The 25219-nt window shown below is 40.9% G+C and overlaps 1 protein-coding gene across 4 annotated transcripts in view; it reads right to left on the bottom strand.

Moving 5' to 3' along the window:
* Window positions 1–3013: 3013 nt before the first annotated feature.
* PDS (15-cis-phytoene desaturase, chloroplastic/chromoplastic) overlaps window positions 3014–25219 on the bottom strand; it is a 28017-nt gene continuing 5811 nt past the window's right edge. For 2 of the 4 annotated variants that reach the window (XM_009388507.3, XM_009388508.3), the window contains exons 6-15: window positions 15360–15515; window positions 14671–14819; window positions 7059–7178; window positions 6739–6952; window positions 6524–6626; window positions 6277–6324; window positions 5520–5565; window positions 4316–4503; window positions 3658–3820; window positions 3014–3254 (exon numbers count right to left, since the gene is read on the bottom strand). In XM_009388507.3, the coding sequence (XP_009386782.1) occupies window positions 3198–3254; window positions 3658–3820; window positions 4316–4503; window positions 5520–5565; window positions 6277–6324; window positions 6524–6626; window positions 6739–6952; window positions 7059–7178; window positions 14671–14819; window positions 15360–15515 (1244 nt within the window). In that variant the 3' untranslated portion in view covers window positions 3014–3197. Of the gene's footprint in view, window positions 3255–3482; window positions 3591–3657; window positions 3821–4315; window positions 4504–5519; window positions 5566–6276; window positions 6325–6523; window positions 6627–6738; window positions 6953–7058; window positions 7179–14670; window positions 14820–15359; window positions 15516–25219 lie in introns of all 4 variants that reach the window. The other 2 variants (XR_010498834.1, XM_065164181.1) reach the window with 2 other exon arrangements.

Raw genomic sequence — 25219 nt, 5'->3', positions numbered from 1 at the left:
GGGTCTATGGATTATATCAATTCAGTGAACAACACAATGGCAAGAAGGGCTATGGATTCAAGGAGTGAATGCCATGGTACCGCAGAGGTGGGTCTTCCGTGCGTGCATCAAATTTTGCATTGGATGAAAGCTTTAGTCATCAGCATATGGGGGCTATGTTCCACCAAGGGAAAAGTTAGAATGCAAGTACCAGTGACTCCCATAGGAGGGACTTGATCATACAGAGCTATGATCGAAACAGTTGGAGAGTTGGACTGCTCTAGAGCACATATTCGCTTAAGGGAGCCTGGCAAGTCAGAGGACAAGGTAGAGTAAGCGAACATTGTTACCAAGAAAGCTAAGGAGAATAGAATCGGTGCAAACCCTACAACATGATGGCAGAGGCCATGCACGGGAGTTGCAGTATGTCTTTTCATCGACTATAGGGAGCTACTTGGAGAACACAGAGGTGTTGAAGCAAGGGGTCGAAAGAGACAAAGAAGCGACGACGAGTCTAGAGGGACATAGCTACCCAAAATCAAGCATCAGTTAGAATGGAGGTGGACTCGGAGGAGTGCCACAGAGACATATATCTACTAATCGTGAAGAAAAGTGATGCAGATGCAAGGCGACGGATAGTAGAGTCATGGGCATGGCAGCGCCATGGTACCGCAGAGGCGGGACTTCCGTGAAAGTCATTGATTCCTTGCTCTCATGGAGGGAGAGCGCTTGGTCGTAAAAGGGGCCGAGGAAGTGGAGCATGCAGAGGCAAACTCCAAGTACCAAGATAAGGCTCAAGGGCAGAGGCCAAGGAACTTCGTAAGATCGGTGTCAACGAGCTTCTCATCAAGATAGCCGAAAGTGAAGGACTTCGGGTCATGCAAGAGTGCAAGACCAAGGAATGAAGCAGGCAGTATACGGTGCTGTACCTTTGCTACTTAGTGGAGTAGGCGGCCGAGTTGATGGAGAAGACGGTACAATCCCAGAGGCGACCAAAACTATTAGAGACTTACTCCAAGTTGGGGTGAAAACTTCCTGCATTCCAGAAGTTCGATGGCATTGAGAAGGTGAATCACAGTAGCTAACTTAACATAAGGAGTGCAAACACTATTCGAAGATATTAGAAGACAATATCTATCTAGTAGAGGAGCTCTGCACAGGTTTAAAGACTCTTCAAAGATATTAGAAGACAATAGTTGTTAAATCCTCACCAATGGTGATTAGTGCTACTGAGAGTAAATTATCTGCTTCATTTCCCAACAGAATGTCAATCGAAAGCGGAAGTAATGCGAATCTACTTGGAAGTGACAACTAAGTGAAAAAGAGTCGATGAGCAAATTTTCTAGAGGAAGGACCCAAAACTTCAGAAATTTGCGAGGCGATGCTCGTTAAAACTCCAACAAGCATCTACCCAATTCAAGCAACATGAGGTATTTGAGAGACTGGCACATAGTAAAGATGGTCTTTTTCTTCAGTTGGAGGATCCACAGGAATCAACAGGGATCAACACAACTCAGCCAACCTCACACTAGAATCAGAGACATTGGCGAGTTGAAGCAGCATAGTGGATCAAAGGTTCAACTACTCAAAAACAACAGTAGAGAGTAGTTGGGAGCCAAGAGACTCATTGCAGCTGGAGCAGAAGATTGAAGACTCTGCAAAGGCGAGGAGTTGTAGTGTCGGCAAAGGCTTCGACGAGAACGTTGAAGGAATAAGTGGAGGAGAGTGTCACAGACAAAGTTCTAAACAGGATGTTTGATGTAATACTTGTGTATGTCCGTGTCTTTCTGTTTATTCATGCTTTGCATAGCATGTAGAGGAATGGTTGAAGGCTTAACAGCCCCATTTTAGTTGGGTTTGGTGGCCTTCTTAGGCTTTTAAATAAATATTGTGTCATGTGGACACTTGTGAGAGATATTCGATCTGTAATAGATCATTTTGACCCTTTTTTGTACAACCGTTCAGAGCTTGTAAAGTCTATTTGTAATTTGCATTGTATATAAAGTGTTTTAAAAAATGTTTGCTTATGGATCCCGAGTGAGGTGTTTTCTCTAACCCGTTTTCTCTTTTGTAGGTTCTAAGGAACCATAGGAGGCTTCGGGGAGGTTGACCTTTGCAGACGGACACGCAAGGGTGTCGTACAACTTAAGCAAAACCAGTTAAGTCCATGGCATTCTGTATAAGGGTGGTTTGTAATTCGCTACTTAAAAAAAATGCAGTCACAGTAAAAATGTATGATGTCCACGAGATCAACGTAAAATAATAGAAGGTTGTGAACTTGTTATGAGAACTGTGAATAACTGAAACAGAAAATGGAGAAATTCCGCAATGAGTTGAGGTCAAGGGCAGATATCTGATACCCCTGTCACCAGATGAAGTGGCAAAGAAGCTGGATCACAAATAGCCCAATTATGAAATGGCTGGGCAACCTGACGTTGTAAACAATAAAGCATACAATAAGGCCACTGTTCTTTGGTGTGTTTATTTATAGCTTAAAACATACAATAAGCTGTAAATGTTGTCATGTTCCTTTTATGCAGCTTATTAATGCCTAACTTAGAATGAGCAACTAGTTGTTCCAGTGTAAAATGAGGTACTATGTTTGAAGAATCAGCATTGCACAATGTCGTTGTTGAGGTTATGTATTTCCATGATGAAATACATCAAATACATACTTAAATGGTTGGTTTTATAAATAGGGCTTCAAATTCAACCGTACAGGAAAACAGATACTGTTGCTGCAATCGGTGTTTTTTTTTCGTTGCAGTTTTGATGATCGTAGGAACAGTCGGCCAAAGCTTTTCAAATGGCCCATTTAATAATCAGAGAGCTCATAAAGTTTGGTGCAAATGCTATATCCCCCAGATCGCCAAATTTTGTTCAATGCAAGAATCGTTGTGGTGCAAATGCTGTTTCCAGCAGATCACCAAGCAAGTGCTATGATCTCATTTGATGGATGCAAAAATCGTAGTGGTCATGAGAATGTACTGGCAATATTCATTCTACATAACTGTTGGCACTTGTCATCCTCAAGTTGCAGTAAAAGAGGATCTTTCGGTTTTGATGTTGCTCAAGAGTGAAAAGCAATCTTCCTACAATAGTTGGACTCTTACAGGTACTTCGAGCTATTTGGAAAGGCCAATTACAGAAACAATTTTGACTTATGCCTATAAAATTCCTTTTGCAGTGATGTTAATGATAAATCAACTAGCTGACACTCATATTGACACCTGGACTTCTCTCTGGGCGGCCTGAGCAACCAACACATCATAGTCCTGCAAATCACACAAGCCAAAGTATTATGATCTATGAAAACTACTTGTGTTGTCCTGGTGCAAGATGCACATTGCAGTTTGCACATTGCGAACAGCAATTTTAAGTTTCAGGATAGGGCTCCCATGCCACTAGCGTATTTGGTGTAGACAGGCATGAGTTAGGAACTCTCGCAACCCCAACACCATACGGGAAGACCATTGGGATGACTTGGTGCCCATTGTTCGTACCTTATCAGCACAGGGAACTCATGATGGATGATACCAACTTAAAATTTAAGGTTCTTATCTGACATTTGTGGTAGTAGTCCATCCATCATGAATCCCAGGTTTGGTAGGCTGGGAAAAGCAGATGAACCAGGTTATTGCCTGACATTTAATACTCTTGGAGTGGAGAAAAAAATACCTGTGTGATTGCCTGAGCACAAAGCTTCCCAGATAGCACAGCACCCTCCATGGAAGCCAAATATTTCTGTTTTGTATAGTCGCCAGCCAGATAGAAACCTTTAACCGGGGATCTTTGCAAAGGGCGGCATGGTTCACAATCTGGAACAGTCTTGTAAACAGATCTGCAATGAAATGCAGCATAAGAGATGTAAAGGTAAGCAATTTTTTGCTAATGAATGAAGAACAATATTCACAACAAAATTCACTAAACTAGAGACTGAAAGGTTAAAATTTTAACAAAAATAATGTGTGAGGCCTCTAAAGGTTTTATTGACCAACATGAAGCATTTCACTAACATTTTCACAATGATATTGTCTTCAATGGAACCTTGTTAACCTCTAATACCTTTTATCTTAGAAAACGAATGAGGTTCTTACTAACATTGTCCATTTCACATATATTGGTTTGATAGCTCACCGTAAGTTTTGACCTTATTTGCAACTTGTAAGGTGCTCTTTAGATTTGATATTCTTTATTATTTAGTCTGGTTTCATTCTATCTATTCTTTCTTCGTATATTCAATTATATTTCAGCATATATTCTCTGATGACTCAAAAATTCAAATTAGAAATGGCAGAAAATACCACTCAAAGTAGTGCTTTTGATTTTGTCTCACCTTGGAGTCTTTACTACATGATATTTCAGAATTTTGGCTTTACTTTGATCCGCCGCAATCTCATCAGGAAATAGCTTAGCCAGTTCTTGCATAGTGGCATCAACAATTTCCTGGTCACTGCATGAGATCCATTGTTCTGCGGGAGCAAACACTAATTCCAACATTGAACGATCAGGATCATAATATTCCTGCATGCATATTTAAATAATCAGAATATGACCTTAATAAGTTCTAGAAAAATTTCCTATTAAGCTGGTGATGCAATTAAGTAGCATATTCAATTTCATGCCTCAAATAATACATCACTTATAACATCCAGCATCTTTCAGAATTCAGCTTCAAACATTATCACAATCTGAAGGAATGGAAGCATGAGGAATTTGCAAGAAAATATTAGGTTCAGGAAGGTGTTTCCTCTCAAAATACTCAGAAAGAAGTTTCCACTGAGAAGTTTTTCTTAACTTATTGCACTAACCTTGCTGGATATAACCAAAGATGCAAAACGTAAGTTTTATGAAAGATGACAGATCTGTTGTCTGCAAGAACATCTGAAGATAAGGTTGAGGAAACTATATTGGATGCAAGTAGTTATTAGTATATATTTATCCAACAAAGTCACTTTCATAATTATCACGATATACAGAAACATGATGAAATTGGCAATGTTAGTTTAATAATAAAACCTGCTTTCATCCAGGTTAATGATACAAATACCACTAATAAGTTATAATAAATTCATCTAACGAAAGAATCCAGTTGAATTGGATCCCACAGGAGCACACTGTTAAACTTATTTCATCAACATGAATTTTTATTCCAAAAGTACCAATGTCTGTTACTTTTGAAAATCTAATTGCTTCGTAAGTCATCTTTCCTCGACAATGACATATTAGGGTCTATTTTCCTAGTTTGAGCATATTCTGAATGTTCTTTTAATTGTTCTTTAAGAAAAGACATGCATGAGAAAGATCAATGTCTTATTTGCTGGTCAAGGATATTTTCTATACATCCAATAAAAAGAAACAAGAGAATTTTTTAAGTCCAGAATGCAATTGAATCGCTATTTTACTCCAAAAATAAATAGAGTACGAAGGAGCAAAATTAAGAGTCAACAAACTAAGGTGTAAAATACGCCATCCTTCAATATATTCTCATCTCTCAAGAATTTGTGTCATATACATGCTAGTAACTTATATGCTGTTACCTTGCATGTGACGGACATGTCTGCATATACACTCAAAAGAGGACTCCTGGAAGGAAACAATGTGGAACACAATATTAGATTAGACATTAGCAACTAATTAAGTCAATCTATACAACAAACACAATAACCTCGTCCACTTGATTAACATTCTTGATAAACTCACAATGAGAATATCAAGTATGTCTGTCAGAACTCATAATTACCCAACTATAAAATGACAAGTTTCATCACAAGTAGAATCATTATCAAAGGGACATAAAACAACAATTAGTTTTAAAACTAAATATGCAGTTTGCATCAGGAAACCCATCATCCAAGAACAAAAAAATCATGCTACCGGTGACTTCCCCTTCTTTATCTTGGCGAAGGGAAGCATCATCCTTTGTTATACCAAAATTTCAGCACATAAATTTATGATTTATCTTGAATAGCAATAATGAATAACTTTTTATCCTATTTTTCTGAATTACAGGAGCCTAACCAGATATCACTGGTCCCTTTCATACATGTATAATATATCCAAGTCAAGCATGGAATAAAGTGATCTGTTTTAAAATGTGATATCTTTGACTTCCAATATATGACTTAACAGGATATACATGTGAACATGAATAAAACATAATTATCGTACTTGAAGAAACAGGCATGTCAATCACATGGGACAAACATATACAACCATACACACACACACATGAATATACCGACAAGGCATTTTAAAATTATAAACTTCTGTGCAAGAAACTCTGATGAGCAGGACCTGCTGAATAGAAGATGGTCATAGGTGTTCTTCAGTTTTCTGTCAAACCTGAAAAGTTAAAGAAAATTTTTTAAAAATTTAGAAAACATGTTTTAACACCAGTAAATCACAGTATCTGCCATCATGATAATTCTAATATTTGGTTCTCTCGAGAAGAAAGTCAAATTATTTTGTGCATTTTGTTCGATATGAATATGGACTAATAACAAGAAACCAACATTGAAGTGATAAGAAAATGTTGACTGACCATATATGTACATTGATAACAGGGACTCCCACTAATTTTTCCAACTTCTTGAAGTACAGAATATCCTTCCACTCTTGCGGTAAAAGAAGCTTCAAGATATCAACTGATGAAAATATTATATTAGCCAATGCTCTAACACATGCAAGCAAAATCAAAACTGAATAACTCGCATTATATTTTATTCATCAAGGAATAAAAAGTGAGCTAAATTATACCAGGAGTGGCAATTACATAAACATCTCCACTGATTATGTTTCCACTGCTGAGCAAAAAGTGCTTTACAGTTCCATCGGGGTTTAGCTCAATTTTCTGAGTTCGTGAATTAACCCAAACTTCTCCACCCAATGATTCAATATGATCAACAATTGGCTTGCATAATCTTTCAGGAGGATTACCATCTAGGAAGGCCATTTTTGAACCATGCTTTTCCTGTTGATGGACAATATATGTGAGGCTCTGTGATTTGATATGACATCATTATATCAGATGCAACTTAACTATGACATCATAACATTCTCTTGAAAAAATACTATACCTGAAGAAAACGGTTCAAAGCAATTAATACACATTGCATGGAAAGCTCATCGGGGTTTATAAAGTTGAGTGCTTTGGACATGGCAATGAAAACTTCATCATTGACTCGGTCCGGCACACCCTACAGTTATCAAAGTTACATATCCATAACACTTATCAAAGAACATATTAACTTAGCAAAGTCAACTTGTTTAAAGTTGCATAATAGCATTACATTATAACTACAAGTAAGAGGATGATAAAAAATTCAACGGATATGTCATAACACAAAGTCACAGCAGCGACAACTGTTCCTATACATGATGATTTGTAATTTTGTACATATCTTGCAGGCAGGACACCAACATGACACATAGGCCAGGGATTCATGCCTATGTATACAATTGTACTAAGGTATATAGACAAGCATACATAAGTACTGGTTGACACGAAATGACATGTTTATATCATCATGTCCACATTTTTATGTTAAATGTCTTAGCAATGGTCAAAGACATGGCAACATGTTGTCACAGACTTAGCTGGTTTTGCCTAAGTCGTACGGCACCCTTGCATGTCCGTCCTCAAAAGTCAGCCTCTCCGAAACCTCCTATGGTCCCTTAGGAGTTACAAAAGAGAAAACGGTTTAGAGAAAGCGCCTCACTCGGGATCCACAAGCAATCATTTTAGAATACACTTCATAGCAAATGAAAATTACAAACAGATTTTACAAATGGACATACATGAGCATTACATTAAACACCCTGTTTATAGTTTTGTCTGTGACATTCTCCCCCACTTATTCCTTCGACGTCCTCATCGAAGCCTTTGCTGACGCTGCAACTCCTCACCTTTGTTGAGTCTTCAATCTTCTGCTCCAGCTACAATACGCCTCCTAGCTCCCAGTTGCTCTTCGCCGCTGTTGTTGAGTAGTCAAACTTTTGATCCGCCATGCTGCTTCAACTCGCTAATGACTCTGACTCTAGTGTGGGGTTGGCTGAGTTGTGTTGATCCCTGTTGGTTCCTGCAAATCTTTCAGATGAAGGAAAAGACCATCCTTACTATGCGCCAGTCTCTCAAATGCCTCATGCTACTTGAACTAGGTGGATGCTTATTGGAGCTTTAACGAGCATTGTCTCGTAAGCTTTTGAAGTTTTTGGGTTTTTCATAAAATTTGCTCATCGACTCTTCTTTCACTTAGTCGTCACTTCCAAATAGGTTTGTATCACTTCCGCTTTCGATTGGCATTCTGTTGGAAAATGAAGCGGATAATCTACTCTCAGTAGCACTGATCACCATTGGTGAGGATTTGACAACTATTGTCTTTCATTTTGTGTCTTCGAAGAGTCTTTGAACATGTGCAGAGCTCCTTTGCTGGATAGCTAAAAGAATTAGGATACTCGATTTCACCTATTCACTTAAGAGTTGAGAAGGCAAATGTTACTTAACTTCGCCCGCCTCCTCGAGGGTTACACTCCATACATCGAGCTGGTTACTGACCTTCGCCTATTCTTTGCTCACACTTCTGAAGCACTCGAAGTGTTTACACTCCTTACGTTGAATTAGCTACTGTGATTCACCTTCTCAATGCCATCGAACTTCTGGAATGCAAGAAGTTTTCACCCCAACTTGGAGTAAGTCTTTAATAGTTTTAATCATCTCTAAGATTGTACCATCTTCTTCATCAACCCTGTCGCCTACTCCATTGAGTAGAAAAGGTACAACACCGCATACTACCTGCTTCGTTCCTTGGTCGTGCACTCTTGTAAGACCCGAAGTCCTTCACTTTCGGCTATTTTGATGAGAAGCTCGTTGACACCGGTCTTACGAAGTTCCCTAGCCTCTGCCCTTCAATCTTGTCTCGATACTTGGAGTTTGCCTCTGTAGGCTCCACCTCCTCGACCTCTTTCACAATCAAGCGCTCTCCCTCCATGAGAGCAAGGGGATCGATGAATTCACGAAAGTCCCGCCTCTGCAGTACCATGGCGCTGCCATTGCATGGCCCTACTATCCGTCGCCTCACATCTGCATCCCTTTCTTCACAATCGGTAGATATGTCTCTATGGCACTCCTCCGAGTCCCCATCTCCATTCTAACCGATACTTGGTTTTGGCTAGCTAAGTCCCTCTAGACTCGTTGTTGCTTCCTCACCCCTTTCAACCCCCTGCTTCAACACCTCTGTGTTCTCCAAACAGTTCCCCTTAGTCGATGAAAAGACATACTGCAACTCCCATGCATGGCCTCTACCATCATGTTGTAGGGTTTGCATTGATTCTGTTCTCCTTAGCTTCCTTGGTAGCAACGTTCGCTGACTCGGCCTTGTCCTCTGACTTGCCGAGCTCCCTTAAGCGAATATGGGCTCTGGAGCAGTCCAACTCTCCAACTGCTTCGATCATACCTCTGCATAATCAATTCCCTCCTATGGGACTCACTAGTACTTGCATTCGAACTTTTCTCTCGGTGGTACACAGCCCCCATATGCTGATGACCAAGGCTTTCATCCGATGTAAAATTCGATGCATGCACAGAAGACCCGCCTCTACAGTACCATGGCTTTCACTCCTTGAATCCATAGCCCTTCTTGCCGTCGTATTGTTCACCGAAGTGGAGTTCCCAGTAGCTCCCGATCATACCTCTATATGATATAGTCCCTCACAAGACTAGATTCGTATGTATCACATTGCCACGAACTGTTCCACCACGATTCGCTGCACCATGTCGCCTCCTAGTGACATCTCTATTGCATTCTGTTCCTTGTGAGATGAACTCAGATTGTGATCCCTCCATGTGTGGCCTCTGCTAACACATCATAGGGTCTCTTCCACCTTCGATTGTGTTCGCTCCTTTGGCAATCGACCTTCGTCCACCCGCTCTCGGGTCACACTCAAACGAAGCACAACTCTAGGACAGTCTGTCGCCTAGTAGCTCCCGAAGTCCACCGACTTCGTTGAAATTGGTGCACCATTGTCTGGATCCTAGGCCTCTGTCCTTACCATCACAATATCCGCTGCGCACCTCTTCCTTCATAGCAACTCGAATGGTAGCACTGTGGCGTATTCTTCAAGAGTACCCGCATCTACATCCTCTTGCCCCGTGCCAAGGCGTTATGAACCCAACTTCGCCTCCGCAAGTTGAGTCGCCTTGGTTCCTCCGTCAAATGCTTCTCCAAGATAAGGTGCATGTGCCTAGAAGCTCCCTTCGTCTTTGGCACCATGTAAGATGAGTTTGCTCCATCAAAATAAAAGACCCATAGAACAGCATGATCGTGCTCTTGCCTCTACAAGAGTTCATATCCTTGACCTCTGTCCAAGGAAAGCACTGTGCCTCCGCTCCATGTTCCCTTCATACGGCTTGGGTACTTCGCCAAGTTACACCTAAGTTGCTCCGCTCCTCGATTTGCATTTAGTTGATTATGGTCATCACGCCCACCATTCCACGGGTCAACCTTCCATTAAGTATGATCTCCATATCGACTCCAAGTGTGTCTTCATTTGTGTTGCCTTAAGTCGTTCCCCCACTTGATCTCGCAATGCATTCCTCAATGCATTATCTCAAGCGAGATCGTGCGACGACTCCTCGTCGATTTGCATTGAGTTGATAATGGTCCTCAGGCCCACCATTCCACGAGTCAGCCCTCCATTAAGTCTGGTCTCCATATCGACTGCAAGTGTGCCTTCATTAGTGTTGTCTTCGGTCGCTCCCCCACTTGATCTCGCAATGCATTATCTCAAGCGAGATCGTGCGACGACTCCTCGCCACTCGCTCGATCCGTTAAGCTTTGTGGAGTTGTTTTGAGGTACTCCTCCTCAACATGTGCAGTCTATTGCACATGGTTCTCCCTCTGAAGAGCCGGGACTTATCCCTCTTGGATATCCGTCCGTTGGAACAACATCTCTCTTCGTTTCCTTCCCTCTAAAAGTTTCGAAGACCACCATCCCCTTGGACTACTCTGCCTTACTGAACAAACTATACATTGTTCTGCCTCCCGCAAACACACTTGCTAGATTGCGACTCCACATCAATACAGCCCCCCCGCTGCACCCCTCAAGGCCTAGCAACATACTAAACTCGCTGCACACTTCAGCCTCCTACAGATGAATCCTTCTCATGCTGAAGAAAAAGTTTCAATGCTCCATGGCGTCGAGTTTCAGTCGCCTTAGGATGGTCACGAACACTCCACCTCACCTCACCTCTGTAAGCTTTGCACAACTCTTTCAATCGCTGAACAACTCATTCCACCTTACATGGTCTCATCATTTACCAAGTGCCTCGCTTGCCTTGAGCACTATCGAGTACGGTTGCCAACGTTGAGCCGTAGCTAAAACTCAACCATCCCAACCTTTATGTGCTACGTATTCTTTCTAGCTTACTTATCATCAGGGTCTGCAGTACCGAACTATACCGCTCGGTACGGGCGGTACATACCAGTCCGACAGGTTGCCGGTACGCGGACCACCTGTTACCGGTCCGAGTGCACTGTAGCACTGTAGCAGTGCTACAGTACTCGGCACACCTGAGTGTACTGCTCGGTACACCCAGGTGTATCGCTTGGTATATCGTACCGTACCGGTACCGAGCCCAGGTCGAAATACCGGTACGATACGGTATTGCGAACCTTGCTTATCATCGTAGTGCCTCTTGCGCGAAAGGTTGGTCATTCCTCTGAATACCAATCTCAAATGCTCACTCATCTGAGCGACTCTTTTTTCCTACATCTTCATGTTTGTTTTCCCTCAAACAGTCGCGCGTGCTGACTGCCCTCAACGCAGCCCCGCTAGGTCAACCATGTTTGCATGCTAAGTGTTTCTATGAGTGCTTGTCCCGCTCTGATACCATCTGTCACGGACTTAGCTGGTTTTGCCTAAGTCGTGCGGCACCCTTGTGTGTTCATCCACAAAGGTCAGCCTCCCCGAAACCTCCTATGATCCCTGAGAACCTACAAAAGAAAAAACGGGTTAGAGAAAACGCCTCACTCGGGATCCACAAGCAATCATTTCAGAAAACACTTCATAGTCAATGCAAATTATAAACAGACTTTACCAACTCTGAACGGTTGCACAATAAAGGGTCCAAAATGGTCCACTACAGATCGAACATCTCTCACAAGTGTCCACATGACACAACTTTTATTTATAAGCCTAAAACAGCCACCAAACCTAATTAAAATTTGGCTGTTAAGCCTTCGATCGTCCCTCTACATGTTGTGCAAAGCATGAATCAACCAAAAGACATGGACATACATAAGTATTACATTCAACACCCTATTTACAGTTTTGTCTGTGACATTGTGGTGGCCTGTAATCAACACGTTACATAACAACCTATGCTTCTAAGCACCTAACTAGATTTACCCACATTATAGTAACAATATTTTCAAGCATATGAAAGTTTCTAAAAAAAGTTCATGAGCATTTATATGACAACGATTATCTAAATAATTCCCTATAAGCTACTTATTTCAAAATCAATCAAGAACAATTTGATTATACATTATTTTATTAAAATAAATAGTAATTAAGAAACTACCATGAACAATAAAGTAACCTTATAGGGAATTATTGTATGTAAACAAGGTTTGTAATACCGTAATACCGTAATACCTTAATACCGTAATACCTTATACCTTAATCTCACAAGTAACCTTATACCGTAATACCGTAATACCTTATAGGGAATTAAGAAACTACCAAGGTTCGTAATACCGTACCATACCGACGTTTCGACGTTCGCTCGGTATGGTACGAAATGATATACCGAGCGGTATACCGCTCAGTATATATATATATATATATATATATATATATATATATATATATATATAACTCGACGACGTCGCCTCTCTCTTCTTGCAGGCGAGGCGACGTCACCTCGTTTATATATATATATATATATATATATATATATATATATATATATATATATATATATATATATATATATATATATATATAAATTAATATATATAAAAGATTATATATATATATATATATTTTTTTTTTTTTTATTTAAAAGGCGACGTCGCATCGCCTCGGCGACGTCGCCTTTTCCTTCCCCACGCGAGGCAACGTCGCCGAGGCGACGCGACGTCGCCTCGTTTATATATATATATATATATATATATATATATATATATATAAAGTCCAAAATAAGCACCTCAGCGACGTCGCTGAACGTCGCCTTTTTCTAAAATATTTATATATAAATAAATAATAAATATATATATATATATTATTTTATTATTATTTTTCGTTCCGCCCGATAGCGGGCGGTCCGCGTACCGGTATGCCGTCAGACCGATACGTACCGCCCGGTCGGTATTGCCTACCTTGGTTACTACTATGAAGTATGAACAATAACAGGGAGTTGTTTCTAATTTTGCTGAATACTTTCTAGACCATGAACTTATTGTCATTTGCCATATTGTTTCCAAATGGCCAACAGTGGCTCCTACTCTATTGCATTGATCATTGAATTTATTAAAATTATTATTGTCAACAAATTTCCTGAGCTATAATCTTTCCGAAATTCAAATAATTAAAAGAATGTTTGAAATCAGAAAGTTATATCTTGGCATATAGAAAGAAGATGAAAACTGTATATGATGGCTTTGAACAAGAAAATGCACAAGTCATTGGGAATCACAAGTCCTTCCTCCGCTCAGAAACATTGGTACATACCAAGTACCAACCCATGGTACATAGGTATTAACCAATATGTACCGTTCCAACTAGGTTACTAAAATGGGTCCGATATCTGAAACAGCGATCCTTATTCAAAATCTCCATGGTATACATGCTAATCCATGTTAATACCTGCTAAAGTAAATGCTTATACATGCTAATCCATGTATCTTATATGGATTAGCATATAAGATACATGCTAATCCATGTTTGGCCAATAAATGGAGTAAATGGTTAAGAGGTTCAATATCAAATTAATCACCCGTTCAAACTTATCAACATTAAAGCACAAGACCATAGTCTCCTAGATGATATTAAATTTTAAAAATATTTGTGCTATAATTATTTTTCAAGTAATTTCAGTTTTTGTCAATTCTACTCAAAATTGTTACAAGGTGAACGTGTGATCTACATTGTTGTTCAGCAAAAATAGAAATAACTTCCTGAAAAATCATGACTCCTGACACATTAATATAATTGAACAGATGCAGGCTATGGAAACATTTTTCTTTATCATGTAAATGTAAAACAACTCGAAGGTAGTCTAGATTGGGGAACATGTTGCATGTTTGGATATGCTTAAAATATTAGTTTTAGTTTTCATGGCATAGCATCATCTAGATATTAAATGCCCAACACATTAATAGGTGCAGGCTATGGAAACATTTTTGTTTACCATGTGAAGCAACTCAAGATAGTTTAGATTGGGGAACATGTTGCATGTTGGTATATGGCTATATTTGTTTTAGTTTTCATGGCACAGCATGATGTAAGTCACATGCTGACAACTAGATATGCATCATCTGGAACTTTTGAATCCTTAAATGCAGTCATTTGAACTTTGATCTAAGCATTTAAAAGTCAACCTTTTCCCAGAGGAAGATTTCCTTTTAGATTGGAACTCAAATTGAAAAAGATGGCTATATTTCGGTACAATAAGTTGAATTACAGTACCTGCCTTCTCATCCACTCTGTAACAGTCAACCCATCCTGCGCCTCCACATAAGCTTGCCCTCCAAGCATGGCTGGCAAAAGTCCAAGTGCAAATCTCACTTTCTCTGGCCAAGTCAGCATTTCACTATTTCTTAATATTGCAAATATTCCTGCCAAAAAATTATAAAATTGGTCAAGGCATAAAAATATTTATGTAAATAGCTCCACCACTAATTTGCAGAAGTGTTATCTAGTGTCTATAACAACAATCTCAATGAGGTAAATAATTCATGATGGTGCCACACCAACATGGTATGTCCCAGAGAGCATGGCCCGGCATTAGTAGCATGTACAATGATTGCTTCAAATTGTATATTTTGTCTATTTTGAATGCATCAGTGCTCCGGACTAACTTATTTTCTGTCAATTCATAAGTTGCAAACCGAACTAGAAGACTTAAACAATCTCAAAATATTTTAATATAGGTTAGTGTTCTTTATGGTACAGTTCCTTCTGTTTTTATTGCATGTCCCAGTTCTAAAATCATCAGTTCATCACCCTGCAACTCTTCATGGTAAGTTGACTTACATTATTGCACTACTAAGATAAAATTTCCAATGAATTCTGTTGTGGTTCACATTCTAATTACACGAATATGCTAAATAATATACTACAGATGATAATCAAGATGGTCAAATTCTATTACATACCATTGAAAGGTGCAGGAAGAGTTTCTGGGAAATCGAATCTGCTAAACTCTCCTGGCTTGTTCGGCATTGCAAAAATCATAGAATGCTCCTTCCATTGCAAGCGATCATTGATACCAAGTTCCCCAAACAAGTTCTGCATATTGGGATATGCCCCAACTTCATAAAAATAAGAAAGAAAATAGTCATACAGAATAGATTTGTTATTTGCTTTACTGGTAATGCAAAACACTAAAATTTGATAGCTAAAACTGATCTCAGTTAGCTGTTAAGATATTCAGAAATCAGAACCAGAAAACATTCACTCAAAACCAGATCATGAAAGAAGTATATTGGGTATGTATGGCACACCTCCTAATATGTACATAGACATATAGCTAAGCATTTGTCCAGATATATGGGCATTCATGTGTTAGGACTCTAGCTAGGAGAGTCCTAATAGAGAGGGGCATTCATGTAAAACCTACCTAAGCCGACCCCTATTAAAGAGGTGAAGAGGCCGGTTAGGGTTAGGAGGTTGTTTCTTAAAGAAGAATTAGAAGTTGTAAAGGAATAGGAGTCTTGAGTAGGAGTACTATTAGGAGTCCTATTAGGAGTTAGGGTTCAGAAGCCCTATAAATAGTCATGTATTCATCCTCTTTTGTTAAGCAATAGATGAATTTTTTCTGCAGCCTTTGAGCAGCAATTTGGAGGAAGGAACCCCTATGGAGTTCCAAGGAGGCCGATCCCCTAAAAAGATTAACCCCAAGCTTAGAATCTGTAAGGGTTCTAACACCTGGTATCAGAGCAGCGTTCTTGGCGTCTCGCTGCCATTCCACAGCCATCCATCAGCCCTCCACGGCTGCCCAAAGCAATTTCTACAATTGCTTAAAAGATCGTCGCCAAATTCCGTCGTCATCTCCACCACCGTGGATCATCCTTTGATCTCCCCGTGAATTGCAACAGGTTCTAGTTCCCTACCTTACTGCTGCTGCAATTTAGTTATCCTTATTCGAAAATCCAAAAAAAAAATTGTTTCAATATTACTGCATAAACTTTTCCTCGCAAAGTTTTCATCTCAACGACGAAAGATACATTGCAGAATTCCAGCCGCATAGCACAGTCTGTTTGGTCTTGCTACCACGTTTTTTCTGTCTAAATCTCTACCAAATTTTTATGACAGCTTTGACACTTCCTAACAATGGATTTTCCTTTGGTTTTATTGAAAAATTCTCAATATAAACCACTGATCTTTTACGTCCAATCTGCTACACTTGAAAATCTGTGTTGCAGAAAATTTCAACCGCATATTGTTGTCTTAACCAATCTATTTGCAATCTTTTTTAAACGAAATTTCTTATACACTTCATAGATCATCTTAGCTTCCATCTAAGATTGATCTATTGAGGAATTCATCTCTAAAAACGATTTTGTGTTGCTGCAAATTTTCGTCGCAAGCCGCTGAATTTTTTCGACGAGAATTCTGCTATCGCAACTTACACCAATTTTCTTTTTGTTATACTGCCAAAATTTTTTTGATTAAATTGGACATCCTTACTGTCATATAAACTGAGATTTTGCTGTCAATTCCCTCCTCAAATTTCTCAAGTTTTTGGTGAAAATTTCATCGAGAAAACATTGTTTCTTCGACGACAATTCTGCTCTTACAAGACAACACATACCTACAACAACTTCCATTGATTTCGATCAAACCTTTGCTGCCATCTACCACAGATCTAAAACTTTCATCCACAGCCCTAAAACTCCACCAAACCACACCCTCAACTGCACCCAAAACAGCCACAAAACAAGCATAAACCGCAGCCTACATCCACCAATCCACCAACCCTTTAAACCATCACTTCTCTCAACCTATACATGTCTTTAACCCGACAACAAAAGAGAGATCTTAACATCACAGATTTGGAGGCATATACTATGTCATCTAAGGAGGCAATCAATGCTAAATTCGAAGCCTTCGAAGCGAGAATGGAAGATAAGATTCGGACTCTCTTTACCGAACTCAGTTTGGGCCAACCACCAAGCCCGAAGAAATCACATCAAGGGGAGAGCTCTAACCAATCGCACCAAACCCGAAGAGATGACTTCCAAGAGAGGGGAGGTTCTATAATCGATCCCAACTATCAACGCATGAGGGTGGACTTCCCTAGATGGGAAGAAGGAGACCCGATTGGTTGGATCTCGCGCACGGAGCGATATTTTCGATACCATAAAACCGCGGATGCATCTATGGTGAAAATTACGACTATACATCTTGAAAGGGATGTCATACAATGGTTTGACTAGTTTGAACACACTCATGGAATCCTCTCATGGCGACAATTCAAAGAAGGACTGTTGATCCGCTTCGGACCAACCGATTATGAGAACATTAACAGATAACAAGCAAAGATCCGACAAACCTCCACCATTCAGGAGTACCAAACAAGGTTTGAATGGTTATCTAATCAAACTCGTGATTAGTCTCAAAAAAAACTATTGGGGACCTTCATTGAGGGCTTGAAGCCGGATATCCAGGGAGAAGTTAAAGCGAGACAACCGTCCACACTTATGGCAGCTATCTCTTTCGCACGACTTCAAGAGGAGCGATTGAACCATGAAGCCTGAAGGACTAGGGTCGCTCCCCGATTAGCAATACTGAAGCCCTCAGCCCGACAACAAAAGAGAGATCTTAACATCACAGATTTGGAGGCATATACTATAGCATCTAAGGAGGCAATCAATGCTAAATTCGAAGCCTTCGAAGCGCGAATAGAAGATAAGATTCGGACTCTCTTTACCGAACTCAGTTTGGGCCGACCACCAAGCCCGAAGAAATCACATTAAGGGGAGAGCTCTAACCAATCGCACCAAGCCCGAATAGATGACTTCCAAGAGATGGGAGGTTCTATGATCGATCCCAACTATCTACGCATGAGGGTGGACTTCCCTAGATGGGAAGAAGGAGACCCGATTGGTTGGATCTCGCGCGCGGAGCGATATTTTCGATACCACCAAACCACGGACGCATCTATGGTGAAAATTGCGACAATACATCTTGAAAGGGATGCCATACGATGGTTTGACTAGTTTGAACACACTCATGGAATCCTCTCATGGCGACAATTCAAAGAAAGACTACTGATCCGCTTCGAACCAACCGATTATGAGAACATTAACGGATAACTAGCAAAGATCCGACAAACCTCCACCATTCAGGAGTACCAAACAAGATTTGAAAGGTTATCTAATCAAACTCGTGATTAGTCTCAAAAACAGCTATTGGGGACCTTCATTGAGGGTTTGAAGCCGGAGATCCAGGGAGAAGTTAAAGCACGACAACCGTACACACTTATGGCAGCCATCTCTTTCGCACGACTTCAAGAGGAGCGATTAAACCATGAAGCCTGAAGGACTAGGGTCGCTCCCCGATTAGCAATACTGAAGCCCTCAGCCCGTCAACAAAAGAGAGATATTAACATCACAGATTTGGAGGCACATACTATGGCATCTAAGAAAGCAATCAATGCTAAATTCGAAGCCTTCGAAGCGCGAATGGAAGATAAGATTCGGACTCTCTTTACAGAACTCAGTTTGGGCCGACCACCAAGCACGAAGAAATCACATCAAGGGGACAGCTCTATCCAATCTCACCAAGCCCGAAGAGATGACTTCCAAGAGAGGGGAGGTTCTATGATCGATCCCAACTATCCACTCATGAGGGTGGACATCCCTAGATGGGAAGAAGGAGACCCGATTGGTCGGATCTCGCGCGCGGAGCGATATTTTCGGTACCACAAAACCGCGGACGTATCTATGGTGAAAATTGCGACTATACATCTTGAAATGGATGCCATACAATGGTTTGACTAGTTTGAACACACTCATGGAATCCTCTCATGGCGACAATTCAAAAAAGCACTACTGATCCGCTTCGGACCAACCGATTATGAGAACATTAACGGTTAACTAGCAAAAATCCGATAAACCTCCACCATTCAGGAGTACCAAACAAGGTTTGAAAGGTTATCTAATCAAACTTGTGATTAGTCTCAAAAACAGCTATTGGGGACCTTCATTGAGGGTTTGAAGCCGGAGATCCAGGGAGAAGTTAAAGCGCGACAACCGTACACACTTATGGCAGCCATCTCTTTCGCACGACTTCAAAAGGAGCGATTGAACCATGAAGCCTGAAGGACTAGGGTCGCTCCCCGATTAGCAATACTGAAGCCCTCAGCCCGACAACAAAAGAGAGATCTTAACATCACATATTTGGAGGCATATACTATAGCATCTAAGGAGGCAATCAATGCTAAATTCGAAGCCTTCGAAGCGCGAATAGAAGATAAGATTCGGACTCTCTTTACCGAACTCAGTTTGGGCCGACCACCAAGCCCGAAGAAATCACATCAAGGGGAGAGCTCTAACCAATCGCACCATGCCCGAAGAGATGACTTCCAAGAGAGGGGAGGTTCTATGATCGATCCCAACTATCCACGCATGAGGGTGGACTTCCCTAGATGGGAAGAAGGAGACCCGATTGGTTGGATCTCGCGCGCAGAGCGATATTTTCGGTACCACAAAACCGCGGACCCATCTATGGTGAAAATTGTGACTATACATCTTGAAAGGGATGCCATACAATGGTTTGACTAGTTTGAACACACTCATGGAATCCTCTCATGGCGACAATTCAAAGAAGGACTGCTGATCCGCTTCGGACCAACCGATTATGAAAACATTAACGGATAACTAGCAAAGATCCGACAAACCTCCACCATTCAGGAGTACAAAACAAGGTTTAAAAGGTTATCTAATCAAACTCGTGATTAGTCTCAAAAACAGCTATTGGGGACCTTCATTTAGGGCTTGAAGCCGGAGATCCAGGGAGAAGTTAAAGCACGACAACCGTACACACTTATGGCAGCCATCTCTTTCGCACGACTTCAAGAGGAGCGATTGAACCATGTAGCCTGAAAGACTTGGGTCGCTCCCCGATTAGCAATACTGAAGCCCTCAGCCCGACAACAAAAGAGAGATCTTAACATCACAGATTTGGAGGCATATACTATAGCATCTAAGGAGGCAATCAATGCTAAATTCGAAGCCTTCAAAGCGCGAATGGAAGATAAGATTCGGACTCTCTTTACCGAACTCAGTTTGGGCCGACCACCAAGCCCGAAGAAATCACATCAAGGGGAGAGCTCTAACCAATCGCACCAAGCCCGAAGAGATGACTTCCAAGAGATGGGAGGTTCTATGATCGATCCCAACTATCTACGCTTGAGAGTGGACTTCCCTAGATGGGAAGAAGGAGACCCGATTGGTTGGATCTCGCGCGCGGAGCGATATTTTCGGTACCATAAAACCACGGACGCATCTATGGTGAAAATTGCGACTATACATCTTGAAAGGGATGCTATACAATGGTTTGACTAGTTTGAACACACTCATGGAATCCTCTCATGGCGACAATTCAAAGAAGGACTGTTGATCCGCTTCGGACCAACCGATTATGAGAACATTAATAGATAACTAGCAAAGATCCGACAAACCTCCACCATTCAGAAGTACCAAACAAGGTTTGAAAGGTTATCTAATCAAACTCGTGATTAGTCTCAAAAACAGCTATTGGTGACCTTTATTGAGGGTTTGAAGCCGGAGATCCAGGGAGAAGTTAAAGCACGACAACCGTACACACTTATGGCAGCCATCTCTTTCGTACGACTTCAAGAGGAGCGATTAAACCATGAAGCCTGAAGGACTAGGGTCGCTCCCGGATTAGCAATACTGAAGCCCTCAGCCCGACAACAAAAGAGAGATCTTAACATCACAGATTTGGAGGAATATACTATGGCATCTAAGGAGGCAATCAATGCTAAATTCGAAGCCTTCGAAGCGTGAATAGAAGATAAGATTCGGACTCTTTTTACCGAACTCAGTTTGGGCCGACCACCAAGCCCGAAGAAATCACATCAAGGGGAGAGCTCTAACCAATCTCACCAAGCCCGAAGAGATGACTTCCAAGAGAGGGGAGGTTCTATGATCGATCCCAACTATCCACGCATGAGGGTGGACTTCCCTAGATGGGAAGAAGGAGACCCGATTGGTTGGATCTCGCGCGCGGAGCGATATTTTCGGTACCAATTGATGACATCTGTAAAACAGGTGTACATGTCTTCGATGGTCTCGCATGGTTTCATTCGAAACAACTCATAGCTATGTACCAAAAGATTAATTTTTAATTCTTTAACCCTACTTGTGCTTTCATGTGTGACTTCGAGTGTGTGTCAAATATCATACGTAGTTTTGCATATAGAAACCTGATTAAATTTATTTTTATCAAGAGCATAAAACAAAACGTTCATTGCTTTAATATTCAACGAAAAAGTCTTCTTCTCCAAATCATTACATCCGTTCATTGGTTTGGAAGACTTTTGAAAACTAATTTTAATAATATTCCATAAATCAAAATCTATAGAAAGTAATCTTGGAAGGGATGTTATACAATGGTTTGACTAGTTTGAACACACTCATGGAATCCTCTCATAGCGACAATTCAATGAAGGACTGCTGATCCGCTTCGGACCAACCGATTATGAGAACATTAACGGATAAGTAGCAAAGATCCGACAAACCTCCACCATTCAGGAGTACCAAACAAGGTTTGAAAGGTTATCTAATCAAACTCGTGATTAGTCTCAAAAACAGCTATTGGGGACCTTCATTGAGGGCTTGAAGCCGGAGATCCAGGGAGAAGTTAAAGCGCGACAACCGTACACACTTATGACAGCCATCTCTTTCACACGACTTCAAGAGGAGCGATTGAACCATGAAGCCTGAAGGACTAGGGTCGCTCCCCGATTAGCAATACTGAAGCCCTCAGCACCCCCCCCCCCCCCCTCGGTCAACCGAGTCCCTACACCAAAAAGGTTAATAAGAGAAGAGCTTTGGGAGCAATCTGCGAAGGGGTTATGTTGGCACTGTGACGAGCCGTGGAGCCGTGAGCATTGTTGTAGTAAAGGGAGACTTCTTATGATTGAACCTGTAGAAGAAGAGATAATTGAACATCCAGAAGAGAGCCTTGAACATGAAGAAGAAGATGCGGAAGAAGAGCCACAACCGACTGACGTTACGATACACGTACTAGCTGCCTACTGAAACCCGCAAACGTTAAAGTTGGAGGCCTTCTCAAACAACAATTAATCACTGTTCTCAACGACACGGGCAGCACTAATAACTTCCTAAATAGTAAAGTTGCAGCTCGAATGGCACTCCGCATCGAAGGTTGCAGCAAGTCCGATGTAAAGGTCACCGACGTCAGAACCCTAAAGTGCGACCAAAGATGCTCACGGGCGAAACTATTGCTGCAAGACCAAGAGATTATTACATATTTCTTCCTCCCTCTTAATGATCATGAGGCCATACTCAGAATTAAATGGTTGACGACATTAGGTGATATTTCTTGAAATTTTATGAAACTAATTATGAAATTCTACAGTAAGAAGAAACAGGTGATACTGCACGAGAAACGTGAGGGCCACGTAACGACGATTTGCACACAACAAATGAAGAAGGTTTTGCATAAAGCATGCAGCGGCTTTTTGGTACAACTTGAGCAGCAAACTAAGGGAGAGCCAACAGAATTTGAAGATCCAAATCTACTTCCCTTGCTTGCTGAATTTTCAAATATATTTGACGAACCGCGCAAGCTACCTCTTACCCGTCGGCATGATCATTGTATAACGATTCTTCCAAGCAAATCTCCAGCAAATACTCAGCCATATCAGTATCCACATCTCCAGAAGGATGAAATAGAAAGGATTGTAAAAGAGATGTTCGAAACAGGAGTTATTCGGCCAAGTTACAACCCCTACTATTCACCGGTACTCCTCGTACGAAAGGACGGAACATGGCGATTGTGTGTTAATTATCGAGCTCTCAACGGCATAACCGTCAAGGACAAATACCCTATTCCAATAGTAAATGAATTGCTAGATGAAAAGGAGCACAAATCTTCACAAAGCTGGACCTTTGATCCGGGTTTCATCAAATACGAGTGTGCGAATAAGACATACCGAAAACCACCTTTTGAGCACACAACAACCACTACAAATTTTTGCTTTCTTCAACAGAAGGTGGAATATCTTGGGCATATCATATCAGAGGAAGGTGTGGCAGTGGACCCCTCCAAAATTGGAGCAATGCAGAACTGGCCGACCTCAAGGAACATAAAATTGCTACGTGGCTTTCTCGGTTTAATAGGCTACTACCGCAAGTTCGTAAAAAATGATGGAAAGATCAATGCACCACTTACTTCCTTGCTAAAAAAAGATGCTTTCCAATGGTTGGACAAAGCCACCACCGCCTTTGACAAACTTAAAGCCGCAATGACGACAACGCCCATACTAACGCTACTCGACTTAGGCAAGACTTTCGTTATTGAAGCCAATACCTCTGGAGTCAGAATTGGTGTTGTACTAATGCAAGATGGCCGCCCCCTCACTTATACCAGCAAGGCATTATCTCCTTCCCATCTCAAAATGACTATTTATGACAAGAAGATGCTCGCGATTGTGCATGCAATGGCCAAATGGAGATCGTACTTGATCGGGCGACGCTTTCAAATCAAGATCGACCATAAAAGCCTAAAATATTTCTTGGAGCAGAAGATATCTTCCCCCGAGCAACAAAAATGGGTAACCAAACTTCTTGGATTTGATTATAAAATTATTTACAAAAAGGAAAAAGAAAACGTTGTTGCAAGTGCCATTATTGATCGACGGATCGTGACCCGACGACGACGACCCATTACTGAAGTGCTAAGAAAGTGGGCGAACTTACTAGCAGAAGACGCCACTTGGGAGAACTATGACAAGTTGAAGATCAAATTCAAAGAATTCATGGAATCTCAGCCTCGAGTACAAGTCTGATTTGAAGAGGACGAGTATATTAGGACTCTAGCTAGAAAAGTCCTAATAGAGATACGCATTCATGTAAAACCTACCTAAGCCGACCCCTATTAAAGAGGTAAAGAGGTCGGCTAGGGTTAGGAGGTTGTTTCTTAAATAAGAATTAGGAGTTGTAAAGGAATAGGAGTCTTGAGTAGGAGTCCTATTAGGAGTTGGTTAGAAGTAGGAGTCTTGAGTAGGAGACCTATTATGAGTTAGGGTTTAGAAGCCCTATAAATAGCCATGTATTCATCCTCTTTTGTTAAGCAATAGATGATCTTTTCTGCAGCCTTTGAGCAGCAATTTAGAGGAATGAACCCCTATAGAGTTCCAAGAAGGCCAATCCCCTAAAGAGATCAACCCCAAGCTTAGAATCTACAAGGGTTCTAACATCATGTTGGCATAAGTGTGCCTGTCCACCGTGAACTAACTCATATGCAGAAATAAATTAGCTTTTAAGATCACCCCTCCCAATCAAGATGAACCATATAGCCAAGAGAAAACATTAACTAGAATAGAATATATTGCCCGACGCATAAGTAAATATTTCATAGGAGCCTTATTAGACCGTACATCTCTCTTGATATATCCAGATAATAGGTAGGAACATAGACCCAAACATTCAAGATCTACAATGATAATTATTAAATTGTTAGCACCACATAAGACATTCCTCCTAGAGTAGCTATTAATACAAACAACAGAAACTCTGTTATAACCATTTCTGTACATTCTATGTACTCTACGGATGGAGTACATAAATTATGCATTGAATTTTTGGTAGCATTGTTCCAAAAGAAATGGAACAAAAGATTAGGTAGAACTAAGACAATTATTGTATGAGGTCTACCCAATGCTAAATGAACATCAGAGCTGTAAATGACATTTCTATTGCAATTTCTTGATTACCATATGATGATTTCTTAACTTTCC

The sequence above is a fragment of the Musa acuminata genome, chromosome BXJ3-8 (assembly GCF_036884655.1).
Source record: "Musa acuminata AAA Group cultivar baxijiao chromosome BXJ3-8, Cavendish_Baxijiao_AAA, whole genome shotgun sequence".
In the NCBI taxonomy this organism is placed as follows: domain Eukaryota; kingdom Viridiplantae; phylum Streptophyta; class Magnoliopsida; order Zingiberales; family Musaceae; genus Musa; species Musa acuminata.
This window is presented reverse-complemented; position numbering and strand designations above follow the sequence as displayed.